This window comes from Hippopotamus amphibius, chromosome 6 (genome assembly GCF_030028045.1).
Source record: "Hippopotamus amphibius kiboko isolate mHipAmp2 chromosome 6, mHipAmp2.hap2, whole genome shotgun sequence".
NCBI lineage: Eukaryota > Metazoa > Chordata > Mammalia > Artiodactyla > Hippopotamidae > Hippopotamus > Hippopotamus amphibius.
The window spans coordinates 36,128,637-36,156,555 of record NC_080191.1 but is presented as its reverse complement, the minus strand read 5'-3'; the positions used below and the strand labels follow the sequence as shown (position 1 = coordinate 36,156,555).

The 27,919-nt window shown below is 35.8% G+C and overlaps 1 protein-coding gene across 1 annotated transcript in view; it reads right to left on the bottom strand.

Moving 5' to 3' along the window:
- Positions 1–27,919, bottom strand: part of LAMA2 (laminin subunit alpha 2) — a 604,135-nt gene that overhangs the window by 433,225 nt on the left and 142,991 nt on the right. Inside the window, exons 2-3 of the mRNA XM_057737971.1 lie at positions 13,984–14,154; positions 7,901–8,013 (exon numbers count right to left, since the gene is read on the bottom strand). Of these exons, the coding sequence (XP_057593954.1) occupies positions 7,901–8,013; positions 13,984–14,154 (284 nt within the window). The remainder of the gene's footprint in view (positions 1–7,900; positions 8,014–13,983; positions 14,155–27,919) is intronic.

Here is a 27,919-nt window from a genome sequence, read left to right as displayed (position 1 = left end):
GTAACGGCATGCTCAGCTATTTGCCTATATTTCATCACTTTATCCTTATAACCATCTTCCTCAGAAAGAAATGGTGCTATTCCCCAACTGTGCTGAAGCCTTTGTAAGGCCAGAGAGAGTATGCCTGATGCTGGAAGGAATGACCTGGGGAGCCACATGGAATATAACAGACCTCTCCTGCTTCACCTGTGCCCTGTGTGATTGCTTGTAACCTTGAAATTATTAGTAAAGCATATCACTGGGAAAGCAAAAAGAAAAAAGAAAGAAATGGTGCTATGAATTCCATTTTCCATATGACCAAATTGAGGAGTATAAAAGCAGGACAATTTACCAAAGGTAAATGAACTGATAAGTGATAGTTCAGGAAACACAAGTGGGCAAAATTATATCTCCTCCTTTCTCCTTAGCCTCATTCTCATCCTTCTTGCCATTTTTCTATTTTAAGACTCAGGGTCATATTGGAAAGGTATTATCTACAAATTAAAACACAAATGCTATCATGTAACAAGTATATAGTAGGTTTCTAGGAAAACAAACTCAAATTTATATGTGCATATGATACATAACTATATATAAGTATATATATATAAAATAAGTAAAAACTTAGACTCCAAGAATAAAATGGAAGAATACACAATATTCCGCCAACATGAGGAAATACAGTTGTATTTCACGTGTGGAAGTCATCAGACAGCTGTGAAAAATTGCCCACATTCAGTCTATTTTAGGCAGTCCTGTTCAGACTTTCTATAACACAATCAGAATGATTTAAAATTTTTAACAGATCTTTTCCCACAGATATTTAACAGATCTTTTCATTATGTATTATTGTTTTTATTTTTAAATAAACAATTCTCTAATTTATTCCCTGGTTTCAAGAATCATCTTCCAGGGCAGTCATCTTGACACTGTTTGAAACAGGATCAACATCTCCAAAACATTTACATTTTCATGATGTTGCTTGAATTTAGTTTATCAGCTATTTATAGCAAAACACATAATATCCTTTGTCTAGAATCTTGTTTAAGTAGCATTCTGGTGGCGCTTCCCCCTTTTATACATCTATTTCTTTTTTCCACGAAGAAATTTTTAAATATCAATTAAAAAAATTACTGTCCGACTTCTCTGTTACAAAAGAAGAGTTAAATTAATTAAAATCTGCTTTTCCCCCCAAAAGCTATAAATATGGTAAAGTCACACACAGAGTAACAAACATGACTGAAGTTTAGAACATGTTTAGTAAAAGGATGAGTGAGAAATTTTACTTCATGCTATTAAACCTGAGACTTAAAAGGAAAAATCATAAATTAAAAAATGCATAGCATATTTTATCATAAGAAACACAGTAAATATTTCTTCCTTTGTTTAATTTTTAGTTTTACTATGATTCTTACACTATGAGTTGATATTTTAATTGTTTATTCATTCAATCATTTATTCATTTAATATAAATCTATAGAGTACCTTTTATATGCTGGGTACTATTCTAAGTGCTTAGAAAGTGGCAACTGAAAAAAACAACAAAAAATTTCACCGCTATCATGAAAATTGCATTTTAAAAAGCAATATAAACAACATTCAATATAGATACAGACGGTCCCTGAGTTACTATGCTTCACTTCAAATTTTGAATTTGGATCTTTTCCAGGCTAGTGATATGCGTTATGATGCTCTCTTGTGATGCTGAGCAGTGGCCAAGAGCAGCAAGTCCCAGTCAACCACGGGATCAGGAGGGTAAGCAACTGATACACTTAAAAGCACTTTATACCCACACAACCATTCTTTTTTTCATTTTCTGTACAGCATTCAATAAATTACGGTGAAATATTTAACACTTTATTATAAAGTATATCTATGTTAGGTGGTTTTAACCAACTGTAAGCTAATGTAAGTGTTCTGAGCACATTCAAGGTAGGCTGGGCTTGAGCTATGCTACTTAGTAAGTTAGGTGTATTAAAATGCATTTTCCACTTATACAATATTTTCAGTTTGCAATGGGTTTATTGGGATGTGATCTCATCATAAGTTGAGGAAGGGCTGTAGTCAAATATATGTAGTAGACAGCCATGTATTTTATGGAGAAAAATAAAGCAGGGAAATGGGTTAGGAACTGGGGGAGGGTTTGCAATTTTAAGTAGAATTATCAAGGAGGTCCGTGCTAAGAACACGACACAAATAAAAATCCAAAAGAAATGAGGAAAAAGACTGTATGGAAATTGGGGAAAATAATTCCAGACAGAAGGAACAGCAAGTGCAAAGGACTTCAAGACCCCATGAAGTAGCCAATGGGGCAACTGAAGAGGGGAGATTGAGGCCAGAGCTGAAAGGGGGTGAGGTAAAGATCCTGTAAACCCTTGCAGGTTATGGTGCTTTTTCCACTGAGTGCCATTAGAGAGTTTTAGTGGAAGGAGTGATCTGATCCAATTTTGTAGTAAAAGCAATGTGAGTTTCGTGTAGAAAGCAGACTGAAGGGGAGACGATTAGAACTAATGTCCTGCACAATATTGACACTAGAGCTGGTAGTCACCTTTATTAGTGATTAAAAGGTCAGCACAAATTCATTTAGAGAGAGAATACACTTTCTAATTAACCACAGATCCTACTTGTGACATTGAATCAATGATCTTAAAAAAAAAGAAAACTAAAGCAGATAAATAACTGTGAATTTAATTATATTCTGCTATACTAAACAAGATGTATCATGTAGGACACTTTGAACATGTAGATTATAATCTCCTCTATAGTTAGTTTATATTCATCAATTTAGCAGTGACCCGAATAATACCAAGAAAAAATTCACTGATTTGAAGGGCAACCCTGAATCATTCTTTCATCAAATATGCTGACTTCCTGCTAGATGGTGAGTGCCATGATGGATAGAAACAGTCTGAGAACTCTGCCTTCAAGAACGCGTAATGGAGTAGGACTACAGGAGAATAAACATCTAATCACCATGCCATGGGCTAAATCCTTCATAGAGATCTGTCTGCAGGAGGAAACCCTTACATCAAATAGACTCTGCTGAACAGAACCATATTCAATAGGACAATGTAAATCTTGCCTGGCTTTTTAATACATCACATGTGTGTCTTCTTCCTTATTTAGATAATAGGATATTAAATGTATGAATATCACTTATACTCCTTTCTACTTGTTAAATAGTTGATAATAAATTGTATATATTTCACTTTTTTCATGCTTTATTATTATGTAAGGGATTAATCATTACATTAACAGTTCAAGAAAAAAATGGTTCTATGATATTCACATAGATTTCCAAAGTACAGTAATATTTGCATAGAAATATTAGTTCAATCTCCTCCAAAACATAACTCTCATTTTAAACTGTTAACCTATCTCACTAAATATGTCTCTATAAGGTGAATGAATACAATATTTAGGTCAAGAATATGTGGAACTTGATCTCTGTAGCTGTAAGACAATCTTTCCTGATAAATGCATTTTTAGTTTTGGAGGCTAAACCCAGAAGTGAAGGGAATTTTGTGTTGAGATAAAGGAGATTTCTACACATGAGCATAACGAATTTCATAGTGAATTATCCAGGAATGAATATGACACAATATATGTTTTTTAAAGGTCTATTAAAAAGCTGCCCCTCTGTGTGTTTTAACACACTTGCCGATGAACTTTCTTCCTAAACAAATCAAAGGGCAGGCCTAAGAAAATGGCCAGATTAAAAAAGTCATAAAATGAGATCAGATATTATAATACATATTATAGTGAAAATCTGGTTGGAAAGGGACTAAAATGGAATATTTTGGACATCCTATTAACCTTCAGTTTCCTATTATTGTCTTTTAAATTGATGTATATTTTTCTTTTCCATTATACTGGGGTTCTGCATACACATCATTGGAACAGCTAAGCTTCTCTCTGAGTTTATGCTGATACTAGGTCTTTATGATAACTGTAATTGTCAGATGCAATTTAGTAGTATTGGTATTATCATTATTTCAATTTCTTGCCATGATATTATACCATTTATTTTGCTAATCTAGAATTTGGGGCACAGCATGATTAAATTATTTGCTCAAGACATGCTGTGAGTAAATAGTAGAATTGGGAAAAGTTAATAATCCCTTGGTAATAAAAATCTAAAAACAATCTATTTATAAAATAAGTACCTACTTTCTTCTCAACAAGTGTTATATTTTTCTAGTACTCATCTTGAATGTTAAAATGTAAAAGAAATTTCCCAGTGTAATCTGCAATGATTCAGTCAAGGAAACCCAATGGTGACTTTATTTAAAATAGTAATTTATGAAAGTATTTCACAGAGGAGCCAAATAAATATCAACAACAAAAAACCGGCTCTTGTTAAAATTTATGCATCTCAAAATAAAAAGAAGAACTAATAAATGGTCAAACTTCTTGCCTTACCGCATCAATGACAAACAAACATTTAGTGATATTTATGTATTCATTAAGAAACTACTACCCTTGCCTTCCAGCTGAATAATAGCTCGTATTACGATGAATAACCTACTAATCCTTCATGCTGTAGGTGAAAAAGACTGAAGTTATGCTTTTTTTAGAGACATACTAAAGTGTGGTAGCAAATGAGAGATCTAGTCCTTGTTTTACGACAAAAGAGATGTTAGCTATATTCTCCCCTATAAGCCAGGAGATGATAGTCTGGTATTTCTTGAACCCAAACAATGTATGGACCCCTTGAAACTATATACCAAAAATTCTCCCTAAGTTAGGTCTTCAGGTCCTGGTTTAGGAAATACTGGCATAGTTTGAGGTCTGGATTCAAAGTCAGGATGAAATCTCAGCCCTGCCAGTAACAGACTATATTAAGAAGGCCAAGTCGCTTAACTTTTCTAAGTCTCAGTGTTATCCAACTATTAAAAAGGGATAATAATAATAGCTGCCCTGCAGGCGAATTGTAAGAAGTAAAAAACAGTGTCCACATTTTCTCTGTTGCCAATGCCTTCCTGCAGCTTTGCCCATTAATTGAATAGGTTTAAGAATCTGTTCCAGTTTGTTACTCCAAAGCCTGAGGCCAAATAAGAGGTCTAAAGCCCCTTCCTGTCTGTGGGATTCCCTTATAAAATCTGATTACAAAACCTGCTTAGCTTTTTACATCATTAAATCACTGACTAAATTAAAATCTTGAGACAAGTAGAAATAAGGATTTATTTTATTTTATAGATTGTGTTCCCCTCCTCTTGAACACATGATGAGTTGATTTGCAGGAGGTAAGAGAGGACTGAAGTGAATAAGGGCATGAGTGGGCACCATTATGGGATATGAGACCATATGAGGACACATCTCTATACCACTTCCACTAGGTGTACTCCAGACTTTGGCGACAGGTAAACCAGTCTTATGAACAGATTCCTGCCACTTATTATGAAGACTGACCTATAAAAGATGTCTTGAGTATTCACTCATCTTAAGACCATTAAACTAAAGGGGAAGAAGAGAGAACAGGAAAACAAGTCCACATAAATCTTGAGATACCATGTGGGAATGGATGAGCGGGGACACAAAGCAAATGGGAAAATATAAATGACTTCATTGAAAATGGGTTTTCAGATGCACTCTTTGACCTGTGGAATTAATAATGATAGGTATGTTGAATAAAAATGATCTAGTAAAAACTTGTGATTGTATCATCCAGTTGTACATTAGAAGGAAAAAACACTGCTATGTTTAATAATAAATACAGATATACCTCAGAGACACTACAGGTTCGATTCCAGACCAATGCAATAAGGTGGATATTGCGATAAAGTGAGTCACGTGAATTTTTTTGGTTTCCCAGTGCATATAAAAGCTATGTTTACACTATACTGTACCTCTATTAAGTGTGCAAAAACATTATGTCTAAAAAAACAATGTATATATCTTACTTTTAGAAATATTTTGTTGCTAAAAAATGCTAAACATCATCTGAGCCTTCAATGAATAGCAACCTTTTTGCTGGTGGACGGTCTTCCATAACAAATATAATAATAATGAAAAAGTTTTAAATATTGCAAGAATTACCAAAATGTGACACAGAGACACGAAATGAGCAAACACAGTTGGAAAAATGGTGCAAATAGAATTGCTGGCCACAGAGTTGCCACAAATCTTCAATTTCTAAAAACAAACAAACAAAAAAAAGCAATATCTGCAAAGCACAATAAAAGAAAGTGCAATAAAATGAGCTCTGCCTGTTAATACTCTTGTGGTTAAGCTCAAAGAGTAGTATAAGTGATTTGTGCAAATTATGTTAACAATTGAGTCTCTTGCTCCATGTGTGATCTAAAAGAATAGGCAGAGAGTAAACCAGAGCAATGAAGCATCGCTATTTATTGATTCCCTGTCCCAGGAGATGACCCAAGGCCATAGACATCAGACTCACTCCTGATTGGAAAGTTGGATTGCAACTTTCAACGACAACATGACAGGGAACAACTGCCGTGACTGGCAAAAGACCAAGCTGTTGTTATCTGGAGAAAGATAAAGTGCATTTTGAGGCTAGGATTCTCGGGAAATTCATGCACAAGACTTCACTGAATTAAAGCATAATTGAACAATGTAGTAGTTTGCCTGCCTTCCCTGATTGTGCTCTGAGACTTCCTGAGGAATATGGCTAAGGCTGACATTCAGCTGCCAGTATGGGTAGAAATAAATCCACACTAGTTGGTAATTCAGCTGCAGCGCTGAGTCCCTGTGGCTACCCTGTTGCTCAGGTCCTGTGGAGTCCCAAATGGGTGGACAGAGTGTCTGCTGTGAGACCTACCAACCAGCTCTTTGCAATCCCTGACTGTGTACCTTGGCCAAAATGGGCCCCAAACCTGAGGGGGTTAGTTTGTGCTCCTGTTGTTGACAAACAGCATCCTTTAGGGAAATGCCTGGTGTCTATCTGGCCTCCTGAGAATGTGACTAACCCCCATCAGCTGGTGCTTTCCTCCACTGTGACGACATGTGGAAACACGACCTCTACAGTGTATAATATCTGTCATTAACTACTTTAGGCACATCCTCTCCACTAACCCCAGACTCCTCCCCTGCTCTGCCTCCACTGGGTCAGGGAGGAACAGCTGAGCGTCTTTCCTACGCTGATTCCAGAGAGTGAGAGAGGAACAGGCTGAGTTAAAGAAGTCATCTAAGTTCAACATTTCCAGGCTCAGCCTTCAGTCAATGAAATAAACTTTTATATTTGGAATAACAGTAAAATATGAGAACCTTTTTCCACACTCCATCCTATTTGCAAGCCTGAATAATTTGGGGTGATGGTGATTCTTGATTAATAATTTCAACCTGACCTGAATATTGTAAACAGAAAGAAAAAAGAAATTAAGTGTAGAAGGCACCTAGATCTATGTACCACAAACTTTAACAACTTCCAACATCAATTTTACACAGCTACAAGGCTTGTTACCTCATTTACTGGCCCAAGTTTAATTTAAGAATCAACTGTCACAGCTAGCTCAACTCTCAGTAATAAGAGGTAATTTACTCAAGAGTCTTGTCATCCAAGAACCATTTAGTACACACACCATGAGCAGAGTAGCAGCACTCTATTTTTTAAAAGTTAAAAATGGCACTATTATATTTTCTTTATATAAGATTTTGTTGATCGATATTTTTATCATTAACCCTCATTGGTTAAAACAGTCAGCTCCTAATTCAGTTCTAAACTTCTCATGTGAATTCATTTTAGTTGTGCTTTAGAAATAAATGCCAAATATTTTTAAATAACAATATACTAAATGAATAGGCACCTTTGTTCACTGTATCAAGAAAATAATAGAGGGTATTAAGAAAAAGTATCCTTTCACCCAAGAACTACTAGCTACACAAACAGAAAATCCAAGATCCAATTTCAAAGTGGAAAATAATAAAAAAAATTTTTTTTAAGTAAAAAGTGGCACTATACCTGCTGTAAATCCACCGTAATTGTCACGTAATGGTATTCGATTCCATTCTTAATACTGGGACTCTGCCACCAAGTGTTCTTTCCATCAATAGCATTTGTAATTGGGTGTCTCTCTATTGAATCAGCAGCAGCATGTGAAAGAAGAGAAGATCATATGAAGAATTTATAGCTGTTTTTTTTAAGTAAAAAGTAAAATGAAGTTAAAACCATCATCATGTGAGTGTCAAACATTAAAATAATATAAAGAGAGCAATTCATATCTTTAACAGAATTTGGTTAATGTCAACTTTTTCACAGTGCTCTGCAAGGTAGTGTGAAATGGTTAAGACTATAAGAGAAGAAGCTGCTCAGCACTCTGACCATCAACTAAAATGGGCAACTTTAAAGATAACTACAGAAATTAAGTGTGAAGAAATAATATTGAAAATGAATTGATGTGTCAGTCATTCAAAGAAGCAAAAACTCCACTGTTTGAGGCGGCTGTAGTATGCCATCAACTCTGTGAACAGAAACATAAAATCCTGAATTGTGTTTGAAAGGTACTTGAAGATTTGCCCTTCTGACACATACATTATTACCAAGATGCGGGCAATTCAATATGTATTTAGTTTTAATACAAAATGCTGTCAAATCCATCCTATGAGGCTTTTTGCAGTCAGTCCTCAATCTGCCAACTTTCTATTTAAACCACTATTTTAAAATATAATGAAAGATACTCCAAGTCTCCTATCCAGCATTTGCCCATCCCCATAATCACTAACTCAGTGGAGGAGGGGTCTGGACAATAAAGGCAAGTAAGGAGAGATGAGACATGCAACTCCATCCTACCAACAAAACATGGATGTTCCCTTGTCTTTATTCCAGATAGATGAGAGCAGAACCTACTGCGAAAATTAAAGGGATACTGGAGACAGAAAATAGGAGGTGTGGATAATCACTGCCACATCCCGCTACAGTCCTCTCCTACAGTTCCTTCCTTCTTACCATCCTCAAAACTCACAGATTCCTCATCTCCACCCACGTAGCTCCATGCATCTCACAACAGCAACTGTTACCTCTGGAATGCCACAGCTCTTGTACCTTTTTGGTTTACAGTCATTGGTTCTTATCTACAATCTGTGTTTCTCATTTCCCATGTAATACAAGTTCTGTTCCTCCTCTGATGCGGCCCAGCTCAGGCAAGGGTGAGGATGGCAGGAGGGGAGATTGTTGGGGATGTTCCTATTTCAATTCCCACGGCTGCAGTAAGAGTTCTTAATTTACTAACATTTCACTTGGAAGTCAGCCCTATTTGCCCACAGAAATGTGAACAAAGCAGAGGTTAGCTTCCTTGCTACTCTCCTGTTCAATAGGGATTAATTATGCTTTGGAGTGTCGGTCGTGAGAACTTTTATAACACAAATTCTTTGGGAGGATGTTTCAAATGAATGGCCTGAGAATACCCTTTTATCAGAATATAATCTTTTTTGCAAATTTAAGCAATATTTCTAATAATGAACAAACCATGTTACTATGAGGAAGAATCATGGACACTCAATCTGCAGACATCATATAGTAATCTAGCCAGGTGTTGACCTTGGGCAAGTCACTGAAACTCTGTGTCATTCTTGAAGTGAGGATAACAAAATTCCACTGGGCACAGGTACCCAGAATCTTACCTTTCAGAAGAAAGTAAAAGAAAATTTTAATGTATGTGATAAAGGTTTGTGGAATTGATATAGGAGTTCTAGCTCTTTATCTCTCTAAGTAATAGTAGCATCCAGCCTACTCTTGCTATCATGTAAGATATCATCACTGTTTCATAAAATGGAGGACATTTAAAAACAACAAAAGCTTTTAAAAACCACAATATTAAAATGAAGGATAATTCTTTAAAAGGTATTCATTTTATCTTCATAAAAAAACTGGAATTTTGTTTTCATTTTCTTATTTTGCCATGGACCAGTAAAAATATCTTTGATGGGAACTCTCAACTCACAGAGTTACCAGAGGAACATTACAACCATTAATATTCTAACCATTATTATGCATATACATAGAATTAATTATACCTCTGTTCAAAATGGGCAGGATTCTAAACCTTTTTGGGGACAAATTACATCTAATAAAACTTTTGAAAATAAAAACCCAAGCAAAAAGAAGTCCTCAATGCAATAGGAGTCTGATAGTAAAATCATCTTCAAAAAATTTATAAAAACTAAATATTCACTAAATTTTTCACTTTCAGATTATAAACATTTTTATTACATATTAATTTTACTAACATAGTTTGCTATAACCTGTTTAACTGAAAATATAAAGGTTTATATCTCTGATTTACTTATGGTAATATGAGTATATAGGACAGGACAAAAATAATCTATTTTTATTGGTAAATTACTTAATTCAACTGAACAGCTGGATGGACTTTGTTTTGTACCAAGTCTTATCACATTAGCAGTCCACTGAGATGAGGCACCTTATCTCATTAATGAAAAGTAAAATTGCTGAATAAATTTAATAATTAGCAGTAGTTAACTTGTTCTGCTGAGCTAGGGAAAGTGTTAGGTCTTTATAACAACAACAAATACCAGAAGCATAACTAAATATCAAATAAATGCCCCTGGTGGTATGAGTGGGTGCTGAAATTGGCACATTAGGAATCAGACCCATAAATGAAATATTACTGGCATTGCTTCTGAAGGAAAATAAATATCACAGCAAACATTCCTTAAACATTCTCCTGAATCGTCTTTACAGACTGTGGGTTGAACATGTGATAGAAAAACACACACACAACCACATTTCCAAATCACACTTGTAGCTCGCAGGTAATTGTGAGAGGAGATATCTAATTGGAAATTTTGATATCTGTCACCGCAGGTCAAATTGAGATGAGAATTAGTCACGAAAAGGAAGAATGGGAGATGAATCAATAATTAACCATAATCCCCATTATGAAAGTTTAATCATAATTAATTTGCAAATACTGATTAATTGTTGGCAGACTTCCCTTATTTAAAAAGAGATAGAAACCTATAACATCCTCAACAGGGATAGTGACGCAAGTCAATCCAAAGGCTAACTGCATCTAAAAATTGGCAAGGGAATCACTGATGAAGTAAACCTTTCAAACTGATATTTTAATTGGAAAGCACAATCTATTAACGGTCCGGAGGTTCAAATTTCCTTTTCTTTGTACGGTAATTAAGTACAGACCTTCCAGATTAATTCTAGCTGTTCAGTGAATTTGTGGAATTTTATCATCTGTTGCTCCAACTTTTACTAAAATATATCCATGTGGATTATTGCTAGATTTTTTTAATTCTTGTGGGGCATTATTCTTCCTGAATTTCTGGTTCCAAAACAGGATTTTAAATGTAATGAAGTTGGTAATTTAAAATTAAATTAATCAAAGTAAATGTAGGCTGTGATAAGTTTTAAAAACTTACCACAAGAAAATAAAATGGGAAACACAAAATCTACCTCATACATGCCTTGCTTTACTAAAACATTTTATTCACTTTTTTGTCCCAATGTGAAAAAATGGAGTGGGATTGCCTAAATATAGATGTCTTCCTCTGAAAGACCCTGAATATGGAACTCTGAAGAGGGGAGTGACAGTCACTCTTGGACTTAATTTGGCGAATACATCTCATTGATTTTGCCAACCAAGAGTGTCCACTCAAATTATTTTCTACTTGAATCACTGCATCTTCCTTCCATCCTGTCTCTATGTACACATTTCCTTCTTTTTCTCTTTTCCTGAATGCTTTTTCCCTCTTATCGCAGGTAATTCAGGTTTTTAGAGCCCTTCTAAATCTGACCACCTTCTTGGAACTTTCTCTTGCTACTTCAGTTCCCACTGATGTTTCCCTTAGAAATTCTACACCACTGATAGCATGCACCTTAAGGTATAGCCCTGAGTTTACTGTTTAGAATATTTGTTTAACTGCCTTCTATATCCAAGTCGTATTTACCCTAAAATTGTACTTGTAGACAGGAACAATATGTATATGCATATACATATATATAGACAACCATACATAGGTACACATACATATACGTGTATATATGTGTACACACATGCACACAAACACACACATAGATATATATGATTTTACTTACTTTCTCTCTCTCTCTCTGCCCGGCCCATCCTAAACATATCTACAAACTACAAACCACCCCTATCATTCCCAATCATTCTATGCCTTCTGGCTTTCTCACATTCTCTATGAAATCATCAAGGTCACCAATTCTTGCAATAATGACAGTTTCTCCCCATCAGGCGTCATCTCCTTCCCTAATGAACCTCAGGCTCATAGTCCATCAATTCATTTATTTTCTGGACTTTACCTCAATTTTCTCGCTTTTGTTGTTTCCCCAGGGTTCTGACCTAGGTCTTTTGCCCTAAACATTCTATACAAGAATAGCAAACAGATAGGATATGTTCTGGTATTCCCCACTCCTACACCCATGACAATCTACACCATAGAAAATAACTAGAGTCATTTAAAAGCCAAGGAAGGTTTCCAATGGCTTGCCATCTTTCATTTCTTACCTTTTCTTAACATTTTGTGATATACAAGACCAGCAATTGTATTCACAAAAGTCCCAGTTCTCCAAACATATTAATGTTTTCAGCATCTCTAAATTGTATAATAGAGAAGGGCCTATGCACTCTTCCCTTTAACCAGCTACAAGAAAGAATGCACAGTGCCTCCCAACTTTCTTTCAAGATAGAAAACATAAACTATGAGGGAAAACTTTCTTCTTTTTATAAGCATTACTACTTTTTAAAAAAGAGAAAAACTAAGTACATTTTAAAATAATACAATTGTGAAATTTTATTATAATTCACCTCATTGATATTTACTATTATTCACTTTATTAATATCCCCAGTATTTAATGATTTCCCAATGTATATCTATAAATCAACCCCCATCTCTAGAATTATCTCACACCATTCTCCATGTAAATTCTTTACTCATTAAACCTAATTACTTATAGTTCTCTGGATATATCATGCTGTTTCATGCCCTTAAGATTTATGTATGCTTGTTTTTTTTACATATACTACTTTTCCCCTTTTCATCTTACTAACCCTTATTTTCTCAGTACATGGGTCGCTTTCTCCCAGGAATCTCTAGATGTTGCCTTAGCACTCAATTCACTTCTCTGTTTCCCCTATTTCCCTAAGTCCTTGAAGTCAGGGGCTACGTATGATTCAACACTCTGCTCCAGTACAACGCATTGCTGGTAGCCAGTGTCCAATTGCTTGCTGAATAAACGCATGAATGAGTCTGAGATATCAATGTGGTTCCTAGAGGCTATCCAAGAGGGCTTTGTATGACCCTTCTCCTTCAAACACGCTTCTTGTGGTGTTTAAGAACCGTGAAGTCTGATTTCAGAACCGCACCAGTCTCATCCCTACCCTCTGCCCTCTGACGCTTTCAGGGGCAGCCCTTCCTAACTATCTGTAGTTCCCTGAGCAAGTAATATTTTCTGTCTTATTCTAATCCCTCTTCCTGGCATTCCTTCTCTTCCCTCTGTCTCCTCTTTACCTCCGCAGCTCATATTTGCCCCTGGATCTCAGTTCAGATGCCACTTCTGACAAGCCTTCATCTACACCAGGACTGAATTTGTAACCCACCTCTTTCTCCCTGAAGCCCTTATGCTCATTCTTTCCTTGGTACTTACCACACTGTACAGCAAGAGTCTGCTTTTTGCCACTGCTTCAACCGAGCCAGGGGCCTCATCTTATTCCTGTAGGATCCCCAGCACCGTACCTGACACATAAGTGACCACTGAATGACTAAAGCCTCAGTTGATAACCACATCCTCAGATAATCTTTGGCAGGTGGTAAACTTAACGACTGCCACAAGTGTTCACTAGAACACTCTCCTCAAGCACCACTCCCGCTACACATAAGGAATTCCAGTAATGTTTGTCAAATGACAGAGAGGGCTGTAAGGCTCACAGTGGAATAAAGTTTTAGAAATTTTGGGGAACACAAACCCTTTGACTTAAATGCACTTCAGCTCATCATCCTCAATGCTAGCTCCTACGCGGTGCCACACATATTCATCCTAAAATACATACGGTATGGATTGCTGCTGTTTTGATTGCAGATCCGACATTGAGGGTTCCTCACAGGCTGCCCAGGGACATGCTCTACCAATTTGCAATACATTTCAGGGCCTTTTTCTCCACATGTTGCATTTGTGGTGATGAGAGCATTGGAAGCAAGATTCAGGACAGCAGGGAATAAACCTGAAAAAGAAAAAGAATGAAGGTGTGTGGGATGATTTTGCTGCATTTTAAAATGAAATTAAGATAGGATGTTTTACAGAGCATTAAATTAAATGAAAATGGAATAATCAGTGATAATTAAATATCTGACTTAATTAAGTACACTACATAAATAGCATGTGTTATCAAATGAACTTTTTTTTTTCTCTCTGGGTCTTAAATATGAACTCCAGAGCTATCTTCTTAATTTTTAACCTCTAACACATAATTAGAAAATCCTGTCTCTAAAACACGTTTAAAAAATCTTCTGCTCATGTTATTGGCACAAGTCTTACTGAAACTTCCATTCTGCATTTCAGCCATTTTGTGAAATCTGTCAGGTTACAAATTTTAAAATAATTTGATTACCCCAGAACGTTATCTCTCTATGTTTAGACATTGTATTCTCTAGGTTGGTAAATGACATTATCAAATAAATAAGGTTTCTCTTCTGTCATTCATCATTATTTAGCATTTAGCTGTACAATTATTATTTAATAAAATACATGTTGAACACATACTATGCCAGGTACCACAAAAGATTGGGGAATGAAAATTCTACTGAGATGGGCTTATCGTGGGAAGTGATCCTGAACTGAATCTTGGAGGAGAAATAGAAATGTATTTGGTATAGAAAATGAAGAAGAAAAAACAAACATGCCAGAGGGAGAGGGAATATTATGAGTATGGACTTTATTCTGAAGCTTATGTGGATGCTGAGTGACTGACAGAGGACTGAATTTGTAACTTCTCACCTGTTAGGTTATGTGATCATATATAGATATAGATATGGATGTAGATATAGACATAGTATAGCTACATACAGATTATACACAGAGTATACACAATGGTTCACACGTATAACAACACAAACCATCACCTATTTGTCATTGTTAGTAATTTTAGTGGGATTTTCTTCCAGGTCTTTAAAATTATAATTTATATAATTAAAAAAAATAGGTAGTAGAAAGGAAGAGATATGATAGGAATCTTGTTCTTTTTTAAGCTCTTTATTGGGATATAATTGCTTTACACTGTTGTGCCAGTTTTTGCTGTACAACAAAGTGAATCAGCTATATTTATACGTATATCCCCACATCCCCTCCCTCCCTTCCCACCCTACCTATCCCAACCCTCTAAGTCATCACTAATCATGGCATTGATCTCCCTGTGTTATGCAGCAGCTTGCCACTAGCTCTCTATTTTACATTTCGTAGTGTATGTATGACAATGCTACTCCCTCTCTTTGTCCCAGCTTCCCCTTCGCCCTCCACCCCGTGTCCTCAAGTCTGTTCTCTACATCTGCATTTTTATTCTTGCCCTGTCACTGGGTTCATCACTACCATTTTTTTATATTCAATGAGTTAGCATACAGTATTTGTTTTTCTCTTTCTGGCTTACTTTGCCCTGTATGACAGACTCTAGGTCCATCCACCTCACTACAAATAACTCTATTTCATTCCTTTTTTATGGCTGAGTAATATTCCATTGTGTATATGTGCCACATCTTCTTTATCCATTCATCTCTTGACGGGCATTTAGGTTGCTTCCATGTCCTGGCTATTGTAAAGAGTGCTGCAATGAACACTGTGGTACATGTTTCTTTGGGGATTTTCGTTTTCTCTGGGTATATGCTCAGGAGTGGGATTGCTGGGCCATATGGTAGTTCTATTTTTAGTTTTTTAAGGAACCTCCATACTGTTTTCCACAGTGGCTGTACCAATTTACATTCCCACCAACAGTGCAGGAGAGTTCCCTTTTCTCCACACCCTCTCCAGCATTTATTGTTTTTAGATTTTCTGATGATGGCCATTCTGACCTATATGAGGTGATACTTCATTGTGGTTTTGACTTGCACTTCTCTAATGATTAGTGATGTTGAGCATCTTTTCATGTGTTTGTTAGCCACCTATATGTCTTCTTTGGAGAACTGTCTACTTATGTCTTTGGCCCATTTTTGGATTGGCTTATTTGCTTTTTTAATATTGAGCTGCATGAGCTGCTTGTATATTTTGGAGATTAATCCTTTGTCAGTTGCTTCGTTGGCAAATATTTTCTCCCATTCTGAGGGGTGTCTTCTTGTTTTGTTTATGGTTCCTTTTGTTGTGCGAAAGCTTTTAAATTTCATTAGGCCCCATTTGTTTATTCTTGATTTTATTTTCTTTACTCTAGGAGGTGGGTCAAAAAGGATCTTGCTTTGATGTATGTCATAGAGTGTTCTGCCTATGTTTTCCTCTAAGAGTTTTATGGTGTCTGGCCTTACATTTAGCTCTTCAATCCATTTTGAGTTTATTTTTGTATATAGTGTTAGGAAGCGTTCTAATTTCATTCTTTTACATGTAGCTGTCCAATTTTCCCAGCACCACTTATTGAAGAGGCTATCTTTTCTCCATTGTATATTCTTGCCTCCTTTGTCAAAGATAAGGTGCCCATATGTGTGTGGGTTTACCTCTGGGCTGTCTTCTGTTCCACTGATCTATTTTTGTTTTTGTGTCAGTACCATACTGTCTTGATCACTGTCGCCTTGTAGTATAGTTTGAAGTCAGGGAGCTTGATTTCTCCAGTTCCACCTTTCCTTCTCAAGATTGCTGTGGCTAGGGATCTTGCTCTTAAGGGGGCAAAATGCCTTGCTGGCCAGCAGGATGAAGTTAGGTAGTTAAGCCCCTTCCAGCTTCTTCAAACAAAAGTCACTTTACTTATTCAAAAGCCATTTCAAGCAGGAGCCAATATCTCTAAAACTGCCCCATGACATCATCAGTTTTACTCTGTGATCTTTGTCTGCCTCACCTCTGACTAGTTTTGAACTTGACCCTGACTTTGGGCTCTGTTTTGTAGGTATGGGCTATACCCATGCCCTGCTTTGGTACAGCCTTGTGGAACCTAACTGGAGTTGGGTAGGCCTGGACTTTCTCAGATGTGAAGAATCATGAGTGGGAGCTGAAAGGGGAAGATGCCTGGTGAAAATTATTTTCCTGTATGTCATATGTACCAAAATATAGAATTCGATTACATCCCAAATTCCCCACAGCATTAAATGAATAAAATGTGAACAAAATGACATAGTTATAAAAGGATTATGGGTATAAAAGTAACATTGATTAAGAAGCTATTTCATGTTCATTAAATAATATGATTTAATCGCCAGTAACCCCATTATGTAGATTTTATTAGTCCCATTTACAAGTGAAGAAAATGCAGCTCAGAGATGACAAACAATATGCACAAAGTTATGAATTAATAAGATCAGTAACTAAGATCTGAACTCAGGTCTTTAACTCAGAAGGCTAATTCTAATCAGGGATGAAGAAGAGCCAAAACCTGGTCCTCAGCAGTGCTTATCGACTTACATACTTAATAGAAGAAGTAACTTATCCAGTCACCACCCCTTTGTTTCTCATATAGTTTTTAAATTATAAACTAAAGATGTTAATAAAATTTACATTTATTATCTTTCAGTTATTTCCATTGATTTGTTTCTGTTACATTTATTGATCATGTACTCAAAATTAACCTTTTCATAATTTAATTGCCTTGCTTTGTGGTCAGGGAACAGTTGCCTTTTGAAATTCTATTAGTTATTTTGTTGTTTATTTTAAAACCTCTGTAAAGAGTATTGGTCAGGGAAAGTTCCCATCTAGTTGCTAACGACCAATTTGAAGGGTCAGTCGATATTTGAGGTTTTATTGAATCTTCAGCTGGCTGTATTATAGATTGCAGCCCGTTTTCAATATAAGTTAAATCTATTATACTGTACCTATTTATTCCCATTCAAAAGCAGCAGAGCAATATTTAGTGCTATATTGAACATGGATTACTTGGTCAAGATCATATAAACATTGCCAGTGTAAATGAACTCCAAATAGATGGTGAATCTTTATAAAGTATTGACTTACAACCTCTTAATTCAATTTGAGGTCATGTAATGGTAATGACATGAAAGCCAGTCATCATTATCCACACAATTATGTCTGACATTTTTTTTTCTGAATAGTATCTAGACTAAGTAAATTTAGTTGGATTTGTGGCTTAAAGAACAAAGTCTAAACAAAAAACAAATAATATTTATTCTCCCTATACTATATATCTAATTAGAGACTAGAATATGTATACTGTGGTACTGGCACTAAAACAGAAATATAGATCAATGGAATAGAATAGAAAGCCCAGAGATGAACCCACGTACATATGGTCACCTTATCTTCGACAAAGGAGGCAAGAATATACAGTGGAGAAAAGACAGCCTCTTCAACAAGTGGTGCTGGGAAAATTGGACAGCTACATGTAAAAGAATGAATTTAGAACATTCCCTAACACCATACACAAAAATGAACTCAAAATGGATCAAAGACTTAAATGTAAGGCCAGACACTATAAAACTCTTAGAGGAAAACATAGGCAGAATATTCCATGACATAAATGACAGCAAGATCTTTCTTGACCCACCTCCTAGAGTAAAGGAAATAAAAACAAAAATAAACAAATGGGACCTAATGAAACTTAAAAGATTTTGCACAGCAAAGGAAACCATAAATATGATGAAAAGACAACCCTCGGAGTGGGAGAAAATATTTGCCAATGAATCAACTAACAAAAGATTAATCTCCAAATTATATAAGCAGCTCATTCAGCTCAATATCAAAAAAACAAACAACCCAATGGTACAAATCAACTGGTTTGCAAGGCAGAAATAGAGACACAAATGTAGAGAACAAATGTATGTACACCAAGTGGGAAAAGCAGGGAGGGTTGGGGGAGAATGAATTGGGAGATTGGGATTGCCATATATTCATTACTAATAAGAAAAAAAAATACCAAATTGTACCAAAAAAAAAAATCCAAAAATGGGTGGAAGACCTAAACAGACATTTCTCCATCATCAAAAAATTTAGGAACAATAGATGCTGGCAAGGCTGCAGAGAAAAGGGAACCCTCCTACAGCACTGTTGATGGGAATGTAAATTGGTACAGCCACTTTGGAAAACAGTATGGAGAGTCCTTAAAAAACTAAAAATAGAACTACCATGTGATCCAGCAATCCCACTCCTGGGCATATACCCAGAGAAAGCCATAATTCAAAAAGATAAATGTACCATAATGTTCATTGCAGCACTCTTTACAATAGCCAGGACATGGAAGCAACCTAAATGTCCATCAACAGATGAATGGATAAAGAAGATGTGGCACATATACACAATGGAATATTACTCAGCCATAAAAAGGAATGAAATAGATTTATCTGTAGTGAGGTGGATGGACCTAGAGTCTGTCATACAGAGTGAAGTAAGTCAGAAAGAGAAGAACAAATACTGTATGCTAACACATATATATGGAATCTAAAAAAATGGTATTGATGAACTCAGTGGCAGAGGAAGAATAAAGATGTGGATGTAGAGAACAGACTTGAGGACATGGGACGGTGGGGAAGGAGAAGCTGGAACAACGTGAAAGAGTAGTATTGACATTTATATACTGCCAAATGTAAAATAGATAGCTAGTAGGCAGCAACTGCCTAACATAGGGAGATCAACTCAATGACTGCTGATGACCTAGAGGAGTGGGATAGGCAGGGTGGGAGGGATGCTCAGGAGCAAGGCTCAAGAGGGAGGGGATATGTGGATATATGTATAAATACAGCTGATTTGCTTTGTTGTACAGTGGAAACTGGCATAACAGTATAAAGCTATTATACTCCAATAAAGATTCAAAAAAAAATAAGGGATGAAAAATACACATATTATCATCTCAATAGAGATAAAAATAAAATATTACACAAAAATTAAAAAAAGAATATGTATACTATATAGAGAATAATATATATTCTGTTCTATAACACATACATTTAGTAGTCTAGAAAAATTGTCATGTAAAAAATAGAAATTTTGCTACAATATGTCAAACATTTAGAAGCTCACCCAATTTTCATTATTTTTATTTGAATGTTTTTAGACTATATTTGCTTGCTCAAATACTGTGTTATATTCATACAATTTTGCATGATTTTGATAATCTGCCTTAAAACCCAAATTTTGGTTTCAAATTACAGAGGCATCTATAAAACCTGCATATGGGGGTTCTACTTTTACTAATTGTGGAGTAGCTCCTATTAAACTAAATCTCTCAAGGATAACAGCTACGAAGTCTAAAGAAAATATGTTTTTTCAAATACTTGAAGACTTTGAAGAAAAACCCAAAACCGGTAAATCAAAGGGATGTGTATGCTTAAGAAGGAAGATAATGGATGTGCCTCAGACTGCCCAAGCAAGGTGGCTAAAGCACAAGTAGAAACCCACAATTTCACTGTCTTTTTTTTTTAACTTTACTGTCTTGAAGAATCAGAAAACAGAACTAAGAACAATCACAGCTGCTGTAAAGTGAGGAAGAAATACTAGAAAAAAGAAAGCCACAGAAAGGGAGCCTCAAAACATGTGTATAAACTCTTCCCAGATCTCTCATCGATACCAGATGTTTACTCCCTAGCCAAACTTCAAGTAGCCCAGACTGGACTAAAAGAACAAAACAGCGATCATAGCTGCTGCATTCCATAGGAAAGACAAGAGTGTTTGAGTCCACATAAGTTAACCAGTATAACACAAAACTAAAAGATCAATAACTGTTCTTCAGAAGAACACATCAGAATCCTGAGTTTTCTACCATGGATTGTTCACAACATCCAGCATGCACTCTTACAAAAAAAAATTAGGTAGACATACAAGGAAACAATAAAATGCCACCCATACTTAGAAGAAAAGCAGTGAATGGAGACCAACATTGATATCAACCAGATGTTGGAATTACTACGCAAATAATTTTAAGCTTTCATAACTATGATCAAAGACACACACATAAAAATGCTTATAATAAAAAATAAATAGGGAATAGAAGCTACAAGAAATACCAAATATATATTCAAGAACTGAAAAATGCAACATCTATCAATAGAATAAAAAAAAAAAACCACCACGAGATCAATAAAAGATTGGAGATGACAAAATCAAGTGTCAGTAAACTTGAATATAATTCAGTAGACTTTTTCCCAAGTTCTTTAAATAAATACTATTGTTTAAAGAAAAACTATAATGTTGCCTGGGGGTGGTACAATGTATGGTAATGTAATATATATGACAATTAGCGCAAAGCGATGGTGGGAGGAGGGGTCATAGTAAATGGACACATATATTTGTAAGGCTCTTTTGCTTTACATTAAGTGGTACATTATTTAAAAGATTGACAACATCAAATGTTTAAAAGCTTTGGGGTGCAACTGGAACTCCACTCCTTTGCTGTTAGGAGTGTAAATTAGCACAACCACGTTAGAAAACAGGCATTTTTAAATAAATCTAAAACCTAGATCTTCCTCATAACCCCAAAATCCCACTCATAAGAAAATACTCAGGAGAAATCCCAGTATATGTCCACGAAAAGGACTAAACAAGAATGTCCATAGAAGCTTTTTTCACAATAGCCAAATACAGAAACACTTCAGGTTTCCATCAATGGGAGAATTCATACAGAAACTGTGGTATATTCATACAACGGAATAGTATTCAGCATTAAAAAGGAACAAACTACTAATACATGGCACAACAAGATGAATCCCAAAAGCATTATGCCAAATAAAGGAAGCTTTACAAAAGACTGTATACTTTGTTATTTATGTGACCATTTAGAACAGGCAAACATAATCTATTGTGAAAATAAAACAAAATAAAAAATGGTTGACTTTAGGGGTAGAGGCCAGGAAGAGGCATAAAGGGAATCTCTGGGGTTATGGTAATATTCCTAAGTTTGTATTGTACAGTTGTATACACCTGTTAAAACTCACTGAATGTTATAATTGATGAATGAATGTTGCACCCATTTGTGCATTTCACTGTGAGTAAATTTTACCTTAAAAATGTAAAATGTTGTGAAAATGTTGTTGTGAAAATGGCTATACTATCCAAAGCAATGTACAGATTCAATGCAATCCCCATCAAATTTCCAATGGCATTTTTCACAGAACTAGAACAAGAAATTTTACGATTTGTATGGAAACGCAAAAGACCCCGAATAGCCAAAGCAATCTTGAGAGGGAAAGACGGAGTTGGTGGAATCAGGCTTCCTGACTTCAAACTATACTACAAGGCTACAGTGATCAAGACAGTATGGTGCTGGCACAAAAACAGAAATATAGATCAATGGAACAGAACAGGAAGCCCAGAGATAAACTATGGTCAACTAATCTATGACAATGGGGGCAAGGATGTACAATGGAGAAAAGGCAGCCTCTTCTATAAGTGGCGCTGGGAAAACTGGACGGCTACATGTAAAAGATGAAATTAGAACATTCCTTAACACCATACACAAAAATAAACTCAGAACGGATTAAAGACCTAAATGTAAGGCCAGACACTATAAAACTCCTAGAAGAAAACATAGGAAGAACACTCTTCGAAGTAAATAACAGCAAGATCTTTTTTGATCCACCCTCTAGAGTGATGGAAATAAAAACAAAAACAAATAAGTGGGACCTAATGAAACTTCTAAGCTTCTGCACAGCAAAGGAAACTGTAAGCAAGATGAAAAGACAACCCTCAGAATGGGAGAAAATATTTGCAAACGAATCAACCAAGGATTAATCCCCAAAACACATAAACAGTTCATTCAGCTCAATATCAAAAAAACAAACAACCCAATCAAAAAATGGGCAGAAGACGTAAATAGGCATTTCTCCAAAGACATGCGGATGGCCAAGAGGCACATGAAAAGCTGCTCAATGTCACTAATTATTAGAGAAATGCAAATCAAAACTACAATGAGGTATCACCTCACACCAGTTAGAATGGGCATCATCAGAACATCTACAAACAGTAAATGCTGGAGAGGGTGTGGAGAAAAGGGAATGCTCTTGCACTGTTAGTGAGAATGTAAATTGGTACAGCCACTATGGAGAACAGTATGGAGGTTCCTTGAAAAACTAAAAATAGAGTTATTATATGACCCAGCAATCCCACTCCTGGGCATATACCCAGAGAACACCATAATTCAAAAAGACACATGCACTCCAATGTTCATTGCATCATTATTAACAATAGCCAGGACATGGAAGCAACCTAGATGTTAATTGCATGATGTTCATTGCATGATTCTTACAGCTTTTCTACATGCGGAAATTTTTTCTTAAAATTTGGCAAAGTATCTATAGAAAGACTGTGTGCGTGTGTGTGTGTGTGTGTGTGTGTGTATAAGTATGTATCTTGTGTATAACCATATATACACATACACATATACGTATACATGACATGTCATTCTTTGGCTTTTATAAATTATCAATACCAGTAACAATAAAATTTTAATTTAACATTTCTCAAATCAAATGTGGAAAACCTGGTTAGATACAATAGGGTTGTCTTTTCAATCCTGTTCAGAATCAGAAGAACCAGAACTGAGCAAAAGAAAACACTGAATTAGCAAAACAGCTGACTGTCTCTCTGAGACACCTGCTGGCCAGCAAATAGCTGGTGAATTTACTCTCTTTGTACAGCTTCCCAGTTCTTCCAGCTTTTATTTTATAAAAATGAAGAACTTTGACTTAGCACCATATTTAACACACAAATGTTGTCTTTTGAAGAACTACAAGTGAGTCAGAGAGAAATGCACTTAACGTATCAGTAAGTGATTTACTGTATGGCATGATTCAGACTCATTCCTTAGGATCAGGCAATGTTTCTCTAGGTGATGAGCTTAAGGGTTGTTATCCAGTAGGAAAAAGAAGCCTATTCAAATTTGAATTTTACAGAGGAGAAAAATAATTCCCAGAACCTAAATGGCACAGCTGGGTTTCAAACACAATTACTGTAGTCCCAAATAAATTAGAACTGACTTCATTATTAAAAATCCACCCTGCCTCACTCCTCTTCCTGCTCTAAATGAAAATCCTTTTCATCTCCTACATCATTCCTGAGTTTTGTGTCATCTAGTTCTCCTTTTCCCTTTTATATGCACACCCACAGACCAACTTCTATCATAGTTTTCCAGGTGTTATAATTTATTTCCAAATTTTTCATTCTAAGAAAGCACTCCAACTTTCTTATTGTACTTGAAGCCTTGATTTCCTCTGACAATGACATTTCCATAGATCTCCCCAGTGGGTCCCTAAAAACACTGGGAGAGGACAAATAGCCACCTTCTGGCTTGTAAATGCTACTTACAAATCCAGTTCCTCTCATTGTCACTCACATCTTTTTAAAAAGTTCAAATCATCCAAACTTTCTGAGTGCTCATCTCCGTTGACTGACTTCATGAAGACCATCTACAAAAATACTGGTAACTGATTCACAGTAATCTTTATCCCCCAAATCTCTGTCATTCTTACTAGACAGGTGAACATAAACCAGCATTAATAAAATGTTATTCTACAGAAACCAGAAAACGTTAAAAAGGTACTTTAAGGACAAATACATCTTACTTCTAATCTTAATTCTAAGACTTCTGCTTCCAATTAATAGTTTTGTTTCCAGCTTAATGTTATCCTCTATCTACCTATCTATCTATCTATCTATCGATCTATCAATCTATTGATCTATCGATCTATCGATCTATCTATCATCTATCCTTTCAGACAAACATATCCTATCTGATCTTACATCTAATGCAACAGCACCCATACTAGTCTTCCTTCATTACTCCACTTCCATTCATCTTTCAAACTGCTGGGAAAATTATCTTCCTAAAAATTAAGTCTGATCAGATCACTTTTTTGTTTAAAACCTCTGTGAATTGCCTGTTGCCTATAACATAGCAAGCAGCCAAATATCTTGGTAATCTGAACATTTATAATGAGGCCCCTATCTACCTCTTTAAACACGTGTTTCCATCCTCTTTCATACCTTCCTACAAGTCCAGAGTACTGACATCTTACTTTACAAATATATCATATGCTTTGAAAATTCTTTTTTGTGACATTGTCTTGTCCATAGAATGCTTTCTTTTTTTTTTTTTTTTTTTTTTTTTTTTTGCTTTTTAAGAACTTTTATTGATATATAGTTAACAGACAATAAACAGCATATATTTAGAGTGTACAATTTGGTATCCCAATCTCCCAATTCATTCCCCCCCAACCCTCCCCGCTTTCCCCACTTGGTGTCCATATGTTTGTTCTCTACATCTGTGTCTTTATTTCCGCCTTGCAAACTGGTTGATTTGTACCATTTTTCTATATCCTGCATATATATGTTAATATACGATATTTGTTTTTCTCTTTCTGTCTCATTTCACTCTGTATGACAGTTTCTAGGTCCGTCCATGTCTCTACAAATGTCCCAGTTTACCTACTAATTTTGGGTTTTGTTTGCTCTTCTTTCTCTAGTTTCTTTAGGTGTAAGGTTAGATTGTTTACTTGGGATTTTTCTTGTTTCTTGATGTAGGATTGTATTGCTATAAATTTACCTCTTAGAACTGCCTTTGCTGCATCCCATAGGTTTTGGATCATTGTGTTTTCATTGTCATTTGACTTCCTCTTTGATTTCTTCAGTGATCTCTTGGTTATTTCGTAGTGTATTGTTTAGCCTCCACGTATTTGTGTTTTTTACAGTTTTTTTTCCTGTAATTGATTTCTAATCTCATAGCGTTGTGGTCAGAAAAGATGCTTGATACAATTTCAATTTTCTTGAATTTACCAATGCTTGATTTATGACCCAAAATGTGATCTATCCTGGAGAATGTTCCATGTGCACTTGAGAAGAATGTGTAATCTGCTGTTTTTGGATGTAATGTCCTACAGATATCTATTAAATCCAGCTGATTTATTGTGTCATTTAAAGCTTGTGTTTCCTTATTAATTTTCTGTCTGGATAATCTGTCCATTGGTGTAAGTGGGGTGTTAAAGTCCCCCACTATTGTTGTGTTACTGTCGATTTCCTCTTTCATAGTTGTTAGCATTTGCCTTATGTATTGAGGTGCTCCTATATTGGGTGCATATATATTTATAATTGTTATCTCCTCTTCTTGGATGGATCCCTTGATCTTTATGTAGTGTCCTTTCTTGTCTCTTGTAACATTTTTTATTTTAAAGTCTATTTTATTTGATATGAGTATTGCTACTCCAGCTTTCTTTTGATTTCCATTTGCATGGAATATCTTTTTCCACCCCCTCACTTTCAGTCTGTATGTGTCCCTAGGTCTGAAGTGGGTCTCTTGTAGACAGCATATATATGAGTCTCATTTTTGTATCCATTCAGCCAGCCTGTGTCTTTTGGTTGCTGCATTTAGTCCATTTATATTCAAGGCAGTTATCAATATGTATGTTGCTACTGCCATTTTCTTAATTATTTTTTTGTTTTTGTGGGTCCTTTTCTTCTTTTATGTTTCCCGCTTAGAGAAGTTCCTTTAGCATTTGTCGTAGGGCTGGTTTGGTGGTGCTGAATCCTCTTAGTTGTTGCTTGTCTGGAAAGCTTTTGATTTCTCTGTCAAATCTGAATGAGATCCTTGCTGGGTAGAGTATTCTTGGTTGTAGGTTCTTCCCTTTCATCACTTTAAATATATCATGCCACTCCCTTCTGGCTTGCAGAGTTTCTGCTGAGAAATCAGCTGTTAGCCTGATGGGAGTTCCCTTGTATGTTACTTGTCATTTTTCCTTTGTTGCTTTTAATAACTTTTCTCTGTCTTTAATTTTTGTCAGTTTGACTGCTATATGTCTTGGCGTGTTTCTCCTTGGGTTTATCCTGCCTGGGACTCTCTGTGCTTCCTGGACTTGGGTAGCTATTTCCTTTCCCATGGTAGGGAAATTTTCAACTAGAATCTCTTCCAATATTTTCTCGGGTCATTTCTCTCTCTCTTCTCCTTCTGAGACCCCTATAATGTGAATGTCAGTGCATTTAACATTGTCCCAGAGGTCTCTTAGGCTGTCTTCAGTTCTTTTCATTCTTTTTTCCTTATTCTTTTCTGCATCAGTGATTTTCACCATTCTGTCTTCCTGGTCACTTATTCGCCCTTCTGCCTCAGTTAATCTGCTGTTGGTTCCTTCTAGTGTATTTTTCATTTCAATTATTGTGTTGCATATCTCTGTGTGTTTGCTCTTTAATTCTTCTAGGTCTTTGGTAAACTTTTTGATCTTTGCATCCAGTCTTTTTTCAAAGTCCTGGATCATCTTCACCATCATTATTCTGAATTCTTTTTCTGGAAGGGTGCCTATCTCCTCTTCATTTAGCTGTTTTTCTGGGGTTTTATCCTGTCCCTTCATCTGGTACAAAGTCCTCTGCTTTTTCATTTTCTCTATCTTTCTGTGGCTGTGGTTTTCAGTTCCACAATATGAAATACTGCTGATACTGCTTGATACTGCTGTCTGCCCTCTTGTGGAGGAAGCTATCTAGGAGGCTCGTGGGTGCTTCCTGATGGGAGGGCTAGAATGCTTTCCTTTTTTGCTTACATGATTATCTACTCATCTTTCATGACCCAGCTCAAATATCCACATCTCTGTGAAAATATTTCCTGACTTTGCAACACAGAATTTGTTATTTCCTTCTTGGTGTCTACATAGTACTTAGTTTATATTTTATTATAATCTTTATCACACTGAAACTTCAATATTACAGTGGATCTCTAGTCTATAACATTATTGAGTACAGGGATAACACTAGCTAGCCTACAATAGCACTCAAATTTAAATTTATTGAATGAGAATAAGTTCATGCCCTTGTATAATCTTTCTGCAGAGAAATCTGGCAAATATAGCCATTAAACTAATCAGACCCTTGATTTAGTAGAAACA